This window comes from Biomphalaria glabrata, chromosome 9 (assembly GCF_947242115.1).
Source record: "Biomphalaria glabrata chromosome 9, xgBioGlab47.1, whole genome shotgun sequence".
NCBI classification, from domain to species: domain Eukaryota; kingdom Metazoa; phylum Mollusca; class Gastropoda; family Planorbidae; genus Biomphalaria; species Biomphalaria glabrata.
This window is the reverse complement of record NC_074719.1, coordinates 19,448,787-19,463,666: the sequence shown is the minus strand read 5'-3', so window position 1 is coordinate 19,463,666 and position 14,880 is coordinate 19,448,787. Positions and strand designations below refer to the sequence as shown.

The 14,880-nt window shown below is 36.1% G+C and overlaps 2 protein-coding genes across 3 annotated transcripts in view; one reads left to right on the top strand and one right to left on the bottom strand.

Moving 5' to 3' along the window:
- LOC106054515 (receptor-type tyrosine-protein phosphatase U-like) overlaps window positions 1-5,189 on the bottom strand; it is a 34,113-nt gene extending 28,924 nt beyond the window's left edge. Inside the window, exons 1-4 of the mRNA XM_056041557.1 lie at window positions 4,907-5,189; window positions 3,592-3,667; window positions 2,170-2,336; window positions 1,083-1,230 (exon numbers count right to left, since the gene is read on the bottom strand). Coding sequence (XP_055897532.1) covers window positions 1,083-1,230; window positions 2,170-2,336; window positions 3,592-3,667; window positions 4,907-4,912 — 397 coding nt within the window. The 5' untranslated portion in view covers window positions 4,913-5,189. The remainder of the gene's footprint in view (window positions 1-1,082; window positions 1,231-2,169; window positions 2,337-3,591; window positions 3,668-4,906) is intronic.
- Window positions 5,190-7,941: 2,752 nt separating this feature from the next.
- Window positions 7,942-14,880, top strand: part of LOC106054522 (uncharacterized) — a 28,970-nt gene continuing 22,031 nt past the window's right edge. Inside the window, exons 1-2 of one of the 2 annotated variants that reach the window (XM_013210410.2) lie at window positions 7,942-8,017; window positions 8,823-9,091. In XM_013210410.2, coding sequence (XP_013065864.2) covers window positions 8,865-9,091 — 227 coding nt within the window. In that variant the 5' untranslated portion in view covers window positions 7,942-8,017; window positions 8,823-8,864. The remainder of the gene's footprint in view (window positions 8,018-8,822; window positions 9,092-14,880) is intronic. The other variant, XM_013210409.2, reaches the window with a different exon arrangement.

Here is a 14,880-nt window from a genome sequence, read left to right as displayed (position 1 = left end):
TCTTATTTTGCTTCATTTTAATTTGAATTTCATCAATGAATGGCCTAGAAATCAGTGAGAAAAACAGAAATAAAGTTGAAGAATTTTCCAAAAAATGCAGAGGGTCTACCGAAGAATGGAAAACATGGCAAGGGGTCTACGAAACAAAAAAGTTTGGGAACCAGTGGACTAAAGCAACCAATCCTGGATACAAAATTACGATTAAGTTGTGCGGATAATTGAGACTTAGATTTAGCAAGGGAGAAATATAATTAGAGAATCATATGTTTTGCTGAGGCTTAGAATGACAGCCTCTTCCACGCTAACAGCGTTCAAAGTAATGCATCAACAACACAGCTTATGGTCAGATAGTTGCCAAGTTTGCCAGATAGCATTGGTCATATCGCTGTCCCACAATGCATAGGGAGGCGGATGCCACGTTTGAACAGCTTTGACGCCCAGTACACGCACAAAAGGTGATGCGACTATAAACCAATAGTTTTGTTTGTGATACATAAATAAATAAATTGTGACAAATGTGGGGGTCTACCAACTTCCGAGACATTATCGATTTCTTCACAATCCCAGTATCTCCTTTATGGTCTGATTAAAAGCCAAGTTTAACGTTTTTGTATGGAATGGGTTGCCTGAATCAGCCAGGAAAACCAACGATTTGGCAGAGTTTAAGCATTGATTGACATACATGACTAGTTTGACACATGAAGTGCGTAGGAAGAAATAAACTTCTTTTTTGAAGTAACGTCTCTAATATATAAGAGAAGATACTAGAAATAATCCTAAATACATTTCGCAAACAGAAAAAGGCAAAGAACCGCAGGTGTGCTTTATAAGTAAAGTCTGTAATATATAAGATAAGAATGTATTGCACAGAGCTTGATAAACGTATTGCGATACTTTCAACATGACATCGCTAGATTCTTGTGTTTTCATATTATAAGAACTACAAAACAATGCACAAACAAAATATAATAAATGAAAAAATTATAAATACAAGTATTTATCAAATACTACTTTCTTTTTACTTTTCCTTGCATAATGTGAGTAGTAGAGCTATATGTATCGAAAATAAAATTTATCCTTGCCTGAGTCTTCCTGTGTGATTACTTCAGAAGTTAATAGTTGGTTGTAATATTTGTTACTGTTATTTCCCTCAATGGAGATGTTGTACCTAGTCCATCCTTTCAAGTTGCGTATCACAAAGACGCCTTTGTGTAGGGCTGAAGTGCCAACCTGATGAAATAACCACATATAACTAAGATGTCACTCAGTTATGTTATGACTATAAAATAATACAACAATAGGATAATTCTCACGGAGGCCGACCAGAACAAACCTTTGTAGAAAACAGGCACAGGAGACGTAAAGCAAACTTCAATAGATTATAATTGAACTGAATCACAGCTATAACTACTTGATATTTGTAATATACATTTCTTGAAACTAAATCTTACTGTACAACAAAACGGTAGTGAAAGTTAGACACTGAACGCTGAGGGTGAAAGAAGAATTCTAGCATTTGAGAGTCAATGCTCAAGAAAAATGCTGGGTATCAGACACAAGGAACAGAAGATGAGTTTGTACTTTTACAAGTCAACACTCTGGATGGCAATATGAATTAAGATACAGAGTCAGTTATTGAGTCCGGCTGAACTGTTATCACTAACAAGGAGAAGGGTCGGAGGCGAGTAGCTGGCACCTAAACCAGTAGGCTTTGGGTAGTAGGGGCTCGTTAAACTTCTGATGCCTTGCAGCTATACCCAACCTGTCACCCAGTAGGTCACAGCCACGGGAAATACTGCATTCCTGACAGATCTTTTTACCCAGCCTGAGGAAACATCAGGAAATGACGACCCTTAGACAGTTTGCAGAACACAGTGCTCAAACCCTGGCAGAGCTTGCGACGCTGTTAACCCCAAACTGTCTCTGCACTTGCAGTTCCTTTAGATACTGCATGGAGAAGTGGGAACTGATGTGTGGGCGACATCGTTCCGACTTTAGCTAGATCTAATGCCTAGATCTAATGTGCCTAGTTCTAATGTGCCTAGATCTAATGCCTAGGCATTAATCTCAATTCTATGAGATGATCCATAGTCTCTGAAGTAGGCTTTAAAAATATTACAAGCATGTTATATTTTTAAAAAATATTTTGACTAACAAACACTAACTTACCAGAAGTGAAGGTCCAGTTTGATTGCTACAATCCCCTTGTCCCAACAGTTTTGACCATAGCGTTATGTTCATAGGCTCAGGTTCTAGTTCCGGGTACAATGTCCAGTTCACTGTGACTTGTGCTGATGTATCCACTTTGATCCCAACTGATTGAAATATATCAGACGCTGAAGTATAAAAAAAAATGTTTATTAACAAGAAAAAACAAGGTTACAAAAGACAGTTTGTGTGGAAACACAAACTCAAAATCGGCCCCCGAAGTGGTCCACTCAGGCAGGCTTCAATATTTTCAGAAAGAACATCCGAATGAAATTATATCAAAGACAAATGAGAGATAAGAATGGAGAAAGAAGGTTAACAGATCTTGTGTAGTGCCCCAACGGTCCCGCAGATCAAAGGATAGGTGAAAGTGAATGTAAAGTTAGATGTGAACCTGGCCTAACTAGTTCCCCTTTCAGACCTTGTGGTCTATAGGGCAGATGATGTAAAGTTCATCTGTTTTGTGGCCTACGGATAACGAGGGTGTCATGTAGCCAGCACAACGACCAACCGCCGTTACTTTTCCCCAACTAATGTCAGGTACTCATTAGAGCTGAGTGGACTCAGAAGCGCCCAAAGATTCCGAAGTTGAAAATCCCAGTCTTCACCAGGATTCGAACCCGGGACCCCCGGTTCGGAAGCCAAGCGCTTTACCGCTCAGCCACCGCGCCTTGGCCTAACTGATGTCTTATAATTGATCTAATTGTTTTGAAAAGGCTCAATCTCTTATTCGAATCCTCAAAAAAAAAAAATAAAAAAAAAATTTCCGCAATAATAAAATGTTCACAAAAATGAAGTTTACAAGATTACTATTCGTGTTAAATTAAGTCTAACTTGTAATGCATACAAATTAGCTTTTTCTCTTAAAAAAACTGCTTGCATAAAATTTTTTTAAAAAAAAAATTTTTCGCTTTCAGAAAAAAAAAAGTAGCCGTTGCATCAGAACTTTGAATGGTCTAAAATATTGTGATGTCCGATTTTCAATATCTTTTCTAGTTTACGAGATCTAAACGGGACGGACGGACAGACGGACAGACATTTCGCACAAAACTAATAGCGTCTTTTCCCCTTTCGGAGCCGCTAAAAATGACAAAAATCTGTTAGCTGATAGAAGAATAAAATCTTCATATTGTTTTAGATGGTCATTCTGGTATTTCTCACTAGTGCTAAACAATAAACTTTATTGTTCCAAACAAATGGCCACGAGGTATTGGTCTAAATTGCCCACAGGTTGTGACGTTGCAGGTCAGTGTTTTTGCCTTCAATGACGAATGGTCTCGCTTTCACAGACACTAGTAGATAATGAACACTAGTAGATCAGAACACTTGGCAGAATGAATGCACTGAAAATGTTCACATAATGACATTAATCTTTCTTTTTACCTTCAGTTAATGGTACCCATACAAACAACAGCAGGGCTGTGCAAACTGGAAGTGCAGTCAATGATTCCGACATGATCTGTGGATGATATGGTACACGTTCATTTCATAATGTTATAGTATTGACCACGGTATTATTAATATTTTAATATGGAGGGGCGGAGGTAAAGCGCTTGGCTTCCGAACCGCAGTCCCGGGTTCGAATCCTCGAGAAGACTGGGCAGGGCCGGTCCTAACAATTGCGGGGCCGTATGCGAAACTTATTGCGCGGGGCCTAGTCTGGGTGTGAATAAGGATAATAAGTGAAAATTAAGATTTTGTATTAGAAAATAAATTCGACTTTGCATTTTATTCATTCTTAACTAAGTACCAAATTGCGATCAAATCAGCTTTACATTACTAACCTTGCAACCTATGGCATATTTATATGCCAATGACTATATAAGTAAATAAGGTATTGGAATTTTAGGTTTAGGTGAAAATTCGTCCGATTATTACATTTTATTACATGAAATCTGACAATGGCTTTTATCGCCCGTAGTGTTTGCGTTTTCCGTAATGAATGACACCTACAAATGTTAATTTTGTCTTTTTTTGAGGAAAAATTGTATAAATGCAGGACATTTCTAGGAATTTTTCGTATATATTTTACATTTTAATAATTACACATAGAATTAGCGCGGGGACTATGAATGCGCGGGGCCCACTGCGACCGCATAGGTTGAAGTGGCCTTAGACCGGCCCTGACTGACTGGGATTTTTACTTTCGGGATCTTTAGGACACATCTGAGTCCTTCCAGCTCTAATGGGTACCTGACATTAGTTGGGGAAAATTTAAGTCGGTTGGTCGTTGTGCAGGCCACATGCTGCCCCGAGGGCCACAGAAACAGATGGCCAAGTGGCAAGAGTGTAGAAAATGTACATATTGTTTGACTCGTATGGAAAGGTAAAGTTATCCTTTCAGACCTTGTCACCTACATAGCAGATGATGCTTCTGTGGCCCACGGTTAACAAGGGTGTCATGTGCACACCGCTTTTACTTTTCCCCAACTAATGTCAGGTACCCAAGACCCTCGGTTCGAGCGTTTTACCACTCAGCCACCGCGGAATAATTTGTGTTTAAATTAATGTTTGACTCTTTGAATAAAGGATATCCATTTTTTTTTCACCCTGCAAAGGGAAACAATGTTTTGTTAGGGAAATAACTAGTATTTAGTAAGAATGAAGAAGTAACAATTAAAAAATCATAAGACAATGTATAAAATTGTAATAGAAAAATGCTACAAAGTTATACCATGAAACCACCACATCTTCTTACCAACATGTCTGTCCGGCCTGGTATCAGCAATATGACACACTATCACTGGGCTTGTCATACATTTAGTCGGTACTGATCTATGATTAACAATGATAATTAGAAATCCATCCATTGAAATTTATTCATAAAAAAATACATCACAATAACATTATGCTGTGTACTATATATCTACATATCCTAAAACATTATGTGGCATATCCCACGAGGGAATGAAGACTCCAACTGTAATCACATTAACAGTAAACACAGTTTAGATAAGAATGTTTAGAAGATTCAACAAGAACCATGACCCAGATATGATCTGAAATCAATACTATTCAATCGATCCGGTTACCAGTATTGCCAGTTCAGACATGAAACATTATAAGGAGGAGTTGGCACTTTCCGAGAAATCATTTTCCATGAAAGTTATACGATCACATTTCCCTTTGTGGCCAGTGGCCGTGCTGGATCGAACGTGCTGTCCAATGAAACATTGGAGTAAATACGACCTCTAACTAACCAAACTTTCATTCATAAACATACAATTTGTATGCAGGCCCTATCTTAAAAATGTTGGACCATTTTGCAGTGTATAAAATTCGGGAAATATCATATCGGTTCAATAAATGAATTCAATCTTATCCAAACCTGTTTTAGATTTAACTTTTCAGGCCGTAATACTAGATTGGGGACGACGATTAACACCCAGACCCCCTACCGTCAACAGATTCAATGTCATATAATTTGTAATGCACCGCATTTAGCTTACCTTATCGTCAAAGCGTTCTACATAGTAATTCCATGCCAATTTTATGTGTATAACAGATGAATCTTAAAAAAAAATAAAAATAAAAAAATACTCTTTCATTAAGAAAAGAAACGTTATAGTCCTATAAATAATTATAATACCCTGTGAGAGATAAAAAGAAGGGATGAGGTGAAAAAAAAAGAGGTGGATGAGGTGGTAGAAGCCTGTAATGCATTTGGGTTACTTTTATGACTGTTTCAAATGTAAGAATTGTCTCCCTTAAAGTTAAAAATAGTGTTGTAAATGTTGTTTTTCTTGTTATTTAATGGAGCAGTTCTCAAACGGTGGTCCACAGACCTCCATAAGGGGACTGAAAAAATATGAAAATTGTATTAAGTTAAAATAATGTCTTCCCTTAAAGCCAGTTTATACAATCGGATAATGTGAATACTAACCAACTCGCCCCTCACTACTGTTTACTATATCTATTACGAACTATTCTATGACCACCTAAACCAAGATTTGAAGAAATTCTTTACTTGGTAATTCCCGACTGGGTATTGGTCTCCTTTGCGCGTAGACAAACTTCGATCCCAATCACAGATGAATCCATTCTAATACAGGAGCAGCTCACAAAAAACAAACGAGGAACTTAAAACTAATGTTAGAACAAGGATACCCAGAATCTCTGGTTTCGGTAACAGATTCCAATTATTTAGTAGCCTTCATTATGTGTTACCGTACAGAAGTTGTGGACTGCAATTACTGTCTTCGTATTTGATAGGACGTGGATTCAGTGCCGTCATGAACCTCGTGACAAATACAAGAAGCCGACTAGAAACTTGTGCTCGTGGAGATTGGTGGTTGCTGTTTAGAAACATTGAGTAGGGGACATAGCCTAATTATAAATCATAAAATCTCATCACGTTTGTCCTAATCATTTTTTTAAATTTTATTGTAAACAAAAGTTATAATTATAATAAACACGCCTTTAATAACATTATTATTCGTTTCGTTTCTTTTTTTTTTACATTTGTAATTCATGTAGCCTACTATGCATTTATGTAGCTTTTTTTTCACTTAGGGGTCTGTGGGCAAGTTTTTTTTATATAAAGTGGTCATGGGTCCAAAAACTTTGAGGACCTCTAGTTAAATGCATATTTTATCAGAGTAGGCTAAACTTTCTAATCCACAAAAGACATTAAAAGTTTAAATGCTACATTTGAATATTTCTGGCTCAAGGAGGGAATGAGGAACAAATCTCTTATTTCTGACCACTCTGAATAATATTCCTTCTCTCAATGATCTGACCACTCTGAATAATATTCCTTCTCTCAATGATCTGACCACTCTGAATAATCTTTCCTTCTGTCAATGATCTGACCACTCTGAATAATATTCCTTCTGTCAATGATCTGACCATTCTAAATAATCTTTCTTTCTGTCAATGATCTGAACACTTTGAATAGTCTTTCCTTCTGTCAATGATCTGACCATTCTAAATAATCTTTCCTTCTGTCAATGATCTGAACACTTTGAATAGTCTTTCCTTCTGTTAATGATCTGACGATTCTAAATAATCTTTCCTTCTGTCAATGATCTGAACACTTTGAATAGTCTTTCCTTCTGTCAATGATCTGAACACTTTGAATAGTCTTTCCTTCTGTCAATAATCTGAACCTTCTAAATAGTCTTTCCTTTTGTCAATGATCTGACCCTTCTAAATAGTCTTTCCTTCTGTCAATGATCTGACCCTTCTAAATTGTCTTTCCTTCTGTCCATGATCTGACCGCTGACGAACTGCTCAAGACAATGCACTCACTGATCTCAGCGCACTAGAAAGGAGAAAGTATGACTGAACTATTCAAATATATCAAAGATGTAACATTTAAAGCATATCAACTTTAAAAAAACTAAATTGACGTTATTGTTACCAAGGCGAGAACGGCAGTAACAGCTCACTCCTGAGCCTAGTAATCATTACATAAAATGTCCCCAAGGAAGTTTCTTTTATCTTGAACATATTTTGAGGTCTTCTTAGGATACAACTTGTTAAAGAGACGCAAGGGGAATAGAGTCTACTTCATTTTATTTAGGTACTAGATCTATATATTTTTAGGTACTAGATCTATATATTACATGCATAAAATTCCTATTGTCCTATACGCTTATATATATGGATAGATCTAGGTCTTCATTGATAAACTAACAAACCGTTTAGCCTACTAATTACTAATTTCCTTTGAGTCGATACCCCAGAAGTCTAATTAAAATTGATTGCTATGCTCTTTGCTTAGCATGCAGATTTAGTTGAAAAGATTTTTTGTCAAATTGTTTTTGTTGCTGTAACATCTTTGTTCACCAACAGCTTTGTTCCCGAGGTAATGTACGAAGACCCTTGTTTCAGGATATTCAATGCTGTGGATATTATTTTTTAAATTTATTTTAAGTAAATGAGCAAATAATTTCTATAGTTGTAATTCTGTAATTTTATAACAAAAGTCATTCATATTTGTCGACATTAAGCTTTTAAGATTGTAAAGAGTATATTTTTTTGTTTGTTTTGTTTTTTTGTCATTAAGTCAAAATGTGCAAATACTTTGCTTGTTTTTTAAAACGTAAAGAGCATTCATAGATCTAGAACTTATCAGACAAAGCTGAAATCTTGACGCTTTCACTTTTAGAGAGAATGAATGTTTTGTTGTTGTATTTTTTGTTTGGGTACAAAGGATTTAGTCCTTCATTTAAAATAGCCGATTCCTTTTAAAAAAAAAACATTTGCAATTGATAAGTCTATTAAAGGTCTCTAGTTTTTATTATTCTATATATTATGCAACCGTCTGCAAATAATCTGACTTTTGTTCCTAAAGTAGCCTAATGCAATTTGGTAAATCATTTATGTAAATTAAAAATAGTAGTGGACCTAAGACTGCTCCTTGTGGTACGCCTGAGTTTACTGTTATTGGTGTTGATTTAGAGCCATTTATTATTACAGTTTGTTCTCTCCCTATCAGAAAATCTTTAATCCACTGATGCAACGCACCATTGTTTATATTACAAGACTTTGTTCATAAAAAATTACTCTAGATGGTACCAATATTGTAATGAAGTGCAAAGTAAGGTCACTAATTTAACAAAAATGTGTTTATAACTGCTGCTCCACTCCTAACTCGCCCCTTTCCCCAGAAACATTTTTTTTTCAGATACCCGGACTTGTAGGGTCCGACAATGGGAGTTGCAGCCCTTCCATTGCTCTTGGTGTTAGCCCTGTCCAGCATACATCTGAGTAGAGCTAAAATCTGGCAGATTGATATCCCAGACAATCTGGAGGAATGTTACAAGCGTGTGAAGGACGTGGACGTGGAGACCTATGTTGGCAGCCTCCACAGCTGGCAGTGTGAGCACGCTTTGATCAACTCCAGCCTAACATCAACTGCTACAGCTGATGCAGACGCGTGAGTATATGAGGCTACACTCATTTCGCTTGGCTTATTTCAACCTTATAAATCATTTAACTCCGTTAAAACCAATGATTCATTCTATTTAAAAGCTTATTTAGCTCCGTGGAATTGAACGAGCCATTCTCTCTAATACATCTCATTGGCTCCGCTAAATAGTATGAATTCTCTTCTCTAATGTTCTTCCTAGTTCAATGAGTTGACTTTCTAATTCCTTTACGTTCAGGTGCACAACTCGTTACCATTATTTTATTGACATTCAACATTTTGTCTTTAAATTTCGCTAGACTCTAGATCAACTAGTAGTAGTTATTAACTTTGACCTCTGTGTGCATGTAGAGTAAGTAATTCAATAAATGGAGTTTGGCTTGGTATTGCCACAGCCAGGGATTCCTCGATGACGTGTGAGTGCGTTTGTATGTTCTAAATCAGGGGTTCTCAATCTGTGGTTCGCGACTCCTTTGGGGTTCGAATAACCATTTGCTAGTGGTCGCATAAGACCATCGGAAATTGGGTTTTCGTCTATTTTTCACCAGAGTTGTTTTTTTTTTTCTACAAATTATGAAACGATCGTCAAGAGTCAAATAAATAAATAAACTAAAAAAAGTGAGGGTGTACTTTGAGTTAGTAGGTGTGGAATATTTATTTAAGATAGACATGTTTTTCATTTGTAGTAATTTTTTTTTAAACGTCATTCGAAAATAGAGGCTGGAGACGACATGTTTATTGACTTAGCATAAGCTATTTTCAACAGCCCATCGAACTTTTGGCCTAACGCCATTGCGGGATCAAACTCTATTTCTTTGTTGAAGATTTAAGCACGTCGAGAAGTAATTGGAAGGGGTCATACGAAACATACCATGAACATCTCGAACAAATGAATGTTAGAAAAGAGAATATAATGGATGATTTGTTACGGTATGGTTTGACTTCAATAGTTCAAGCATGCATTGAAATACTCCGGTGCATCCTTTGTAGAGAAGTTCTATCTGCGGATGTACGAGGCTGAACAAATGCCCGAGCTTTGCCGATAAGGACATCCAGTAAGTTAGATTGAAAGGCTGAACAAATGCCCGAGCTTTGCCGATAAGGACATCCAGTAATTTAGATTGAAAGGCTGAACAAATGCCCGAGCTTTGCCGATAAGGACATCCAGTAAGTTAGATTGAAAGGCTGAACAAATGCCCGAGCTTTGCCGATAAGGACATCCAGTAATTTAGATTGAAAGGCTGAACAAATGCCCGAGCTTTGCCGATAAGGACATCCAGTAAATTAGATTGAAAGGCTGAACAAATGCCCGAGCTTTGCCGATAAGGACATCCAGTAATTTAGATTGAAAGGCTGAACAAATGCCCGAGCTTTGCCGATAAGGACATCCAGTAAGTTAGATTGAAAGGCTGAACAAATGCCCGAGCTTTGGCGATAAGGACATCCAGTAAGTTAGATTGAAAGGCTGAACAAATGCCCGAGCTTTGCCGATAAGGACATCCAGTAATTTAGATTGAAAGGCTGAACAAATACCCGAACTTTGCCGATAAGGACATCCAGTAAGTTAGATTGAAAGGCTGAACAAATGCCCGAGCTTTGCCGATAAGGACATCCAGTAAGTTAGATTGAAAGGCTGAACAAATGCCCGAGCTTTGCCGCATCCAGTAAGTTAGATTGAAAGGCTGATGAAATAAAGAAAAAAAAAGAATTGACTCAGGTGGCAAATATCCTAGTCAAAACATAGCAGCCGTTTAAGCTTCTTTTTTTTTGGTGGGGGGGTTGTTCTCAGAATTCCTAGAGCTATGAAACATCACTACTAAGGAGTCAGCGGTCAAAGAAATTACTAGAGTTATGTTTGAAGCCGAATTCATAAATAAATTTAGTACAAGTCTTTTATCTAATGACAGTGTTCAAAGGAGAATAGCTGATATGTTTGTTGATATTATCGATCAGGAAATGATGACCGTTCTATTTCCAATATTTAGCACTCAGCTTGATCAGTCCACAGGAGTTGTAAAATGTTCACAATTGCAGGTTTAAGTCAGATGTATGCATAAAAGTGATTTTAAAAACAAGTTTCTATTTTGCAAACCTCACGAAACGACCTCTACAGCACGTGATGTAACTGATAAAGTTTGTTAGTTAGTGGAAAAGTCTAAGATCTCTTGCAAAATATTTGTGGTGTCTGAACAGGCGGTGCTCCAAGTATGCCTGAATGTTGATCTGGATTTCAATGTTTGGTACAAAATGAGTTACTAAAAGTCCTCGGAACTCACTGTTTGATTTATGGACATACATTAGCAGCGTTACATCAGGACTGTTTGATTCCTTTGATGCAGACACTTCTAACCCATACAACATCCTAAACACCATCCCAAACCAAACTCACCAACCACTAGCCAGATCCACTCCTGTTAAATCTACTAAAATTAATACAACAGCCTCACTAAACAAACCTACTAAAGAAGTAACACCAAAATACCTTAAAACCTTAGTAATAAATTTTCAAAGCATTAGGAACAAAACAGCAGACTTAGAAATTTTATTAGAATGTGAGAAACCAGACATAATTGCAGGCACAGAAACTTGGCTACATCCTGAAATTTATAATGCAGAAAATTTCAATAGTAATTATGAAATTTTTAGAAAAGATAGGGCTGATAATCATGGAGGAGTTCTTTTAGCAATAAAAAACACTCTTATAGCAGAAGAAATTACCTTACCTAACTCAAAAAATGTAGAATCAACATTTTGTAAAATTAATACCACCTCAACATCCCTAATAATAGGCAGCATTTACAGACCACCAAATTCTAGTTTAGAATACATGCAGGAACTATGTAATCAGATTACGACACTTAAAGAGACAAATAAAAATGCAGTTTTTTGGATTATGGGTGATTTCAACCTACCTGATATAAATTGGAAAACACTAACCATAGATAAACACCAAAACCTTAAGGACATAAATGAGCTTTTCATAGAAACTTTACACAACCTAAGTTTAGATCAAATCATTAAAAAGCCAACTAGATTAAACAACACATTAGATCTCTTCTTAACCAACAGACCTGGATTAGTAGTTGATTATGATATTATCCCTGGTCTATCAGACCATGAGATCATAAAAATACACAGTCAGATAAAAGCAGTAGCCAATACAAAACCCAAAAGAAAAATCTTACTCTGGAATAAATGTAACCTAACACAACTACACCAAGCTGCATTAAACTTTCAACAAACATTCTTATTAGAAAAAGACATTAACCAACCAGTCGATGACCTCTGGAATTTCATTAAAAACCATCTTAAAAGCATTATAGAAAATCAAATACCAACTAAATACACATCAAACAAAATAAATAAATGCTGGTTTAATAATAGACTAAAGAAGCTTTGTAAACAGAAGGAAAACCTATATAGAAAATTTAAAGAAACTAATGCAGAAAGAGTTTACAAAAAGTATATAAAAATTAAACACTTAACCCAAAAAGTAAGCAGACAGCTGCAGAGTGAATACATAAACAATGTAATATCTAAAGACAACAACAAAAACCTATGGTCATACATTAAGTCTAAGAAAATGGAAACAACAGGCGTAGCGCCATTAAAAGATGAACATAACATAATACATAATGATAATGAAACTAAAGCAAACATTCTAAACAAATACTTTGCATCAGCATTCTCAGCCCCAGGAGACAAAGACATATTACTGAATTTGAACCAAGTAGACAACATAGAAGATATAGTAGTACAAGAAAATGGAATTCAAAAACTATTAGCCAACACCAAACCAAATAAAGCTTCTGGACCTGATGGTATTCCAGCTAGATTACTCAAAGAATTAAGTAATGAGCTAGCCCCAGTGTTCAAAATACTCTTTCAGGCTTCACTTAACCAGGGCAGAGTACCAAAGGACTGGAAAGAAGCTAATGTCACCCCACTATTTAAAAAAGGAGAAAAATCTGACCCAGGAAACTACAGACCAGTATCACTTACCAGCATCACATGTAAAATCCTAGAACACATAATATGTAGCAACATCATAAACCACTTAGACAAACATAATGTCCTCACACCATACCAACATGGCTTTAGGAAATATAGATCATGTGAAACACAACTAATAGGACTAATTGATGATTTTTCAAAAGGTTTAGATAATAGTGAACAAATAGATGCTATCTTACTAGATTTTTCTAAGGCTTTTGACAAAGTTCACCACCATAGTTTGCTTAAAAAATTAAAATATTTCGGCATTAATGGTCCACTGCATCAGTGGATTAAAGACTTTCTGATAGGGAGAGAACAAACTGTAATAATAAATGGCTCTAAATCAACACCGATAACAGTAAACTCAGGTGTACCTCAAGGAACAGTCTTGGGTCCACTACTATTTTTAATTTACATAAATGATTTACCAAATTGCATTACTTCAGCAACAAAAGTCAGATTATTTGCAGACGATTGCATAATATATAGAACAATAAAAACAACACAAGACACAGATATTTTACAAAGAGAATTAGATGAATTACAGAAATGGGAATCAAATTGGAGCATGTCTTTCCACCCAGAAAAATGTTAGTTGTTAAGAGTAACAAAAAAACTAAAATAAATTAATTCCACTTATCTTATTCATGGCAAACCAGTAACACAGACTGAAAACGCAAAATACCTAGGTGTTATAATAAATGAAAAACTGTCATGGAATCCACATATTGATGAAACTACAAAAAAATCAAACAAAGCATTAGGATTTATTAAAAGAAATTTCTATAAATCAAATAAGAACATAAAACTAAAATGTTATTTAACCTTGGTTAGGCCATTAATAGAATATGCATCCTCTGTTTGGGACCCCTCAACTCAAGAAAACATTAAGAAACTAGAACAGACACAAAATAGAGCAGTGCGATTCATAACAAACGAATATTCACATTTGACTAGAGTAACACCTTTAGTAAAATCACTAAATTTAGAAAGCATTCAGGACAGAAGGCTCAAAAGTAAAGTAGCAATAATACATAAAACACTGAACCATAATCTTCAAATACAAAAACAAAATTTAATAAAATACTCTGAAAGACACAAAGAAAAAGGCACATTCCTCGTCCCATATGCTAGGACAAATTTGTACAAATACTCCTTCTTCCCTAGTGCTATTAGAGCATGGAATGGGTTGCCTGAGCTAGCCAGGAAAACCAGTGACTTGGCAGAATTTAAGTCATTGGTTAATATGCATGACTAAATGCATGACGCGTAGGACGTAATCATCTTCTTTTTTGAAGTAACGTCTGTATTATATAAGATAACATAAGATAAGAAGACACTGCCATAAGAACTACATCGATAGAGATGCAGCTAATAATGATTTCTCTTCAATGTCAGTTACACAATTCTGGTTCCATTGTTTGTAGTCATATATGGTTCTGAGATTTTTTATGCGCCTTCTTCCATTTGCAACAACCTATCTTTGCGAAACTGGGTTGTCCAGGATGTTAGTGATCAAGACTAAGTAGAGAAGTGAGTTGTCCAGGCTGTTAGTGATCAAGTCTAAGTAGAGAAGTGAGTTGTCCAGGCTGTTAGTGATCAAGTCTAAGTAGAGAAGTAGGTTGTCCAGGCTGTTAGTGATCAAGTCTAAGTACAGAAGTAGGTTGTCCAGGCTGTTAGTGATCAAGTCTAAGTAGAGAACTGGGTTGTCCAGGCTGTTAGTGATCAAGTCTAAGTAGAGAATTAGGTTGTCCAGGCTGTTAGTGATCAAGTCTAAGTAGAGAACTAGGTTGTCCAGGCTG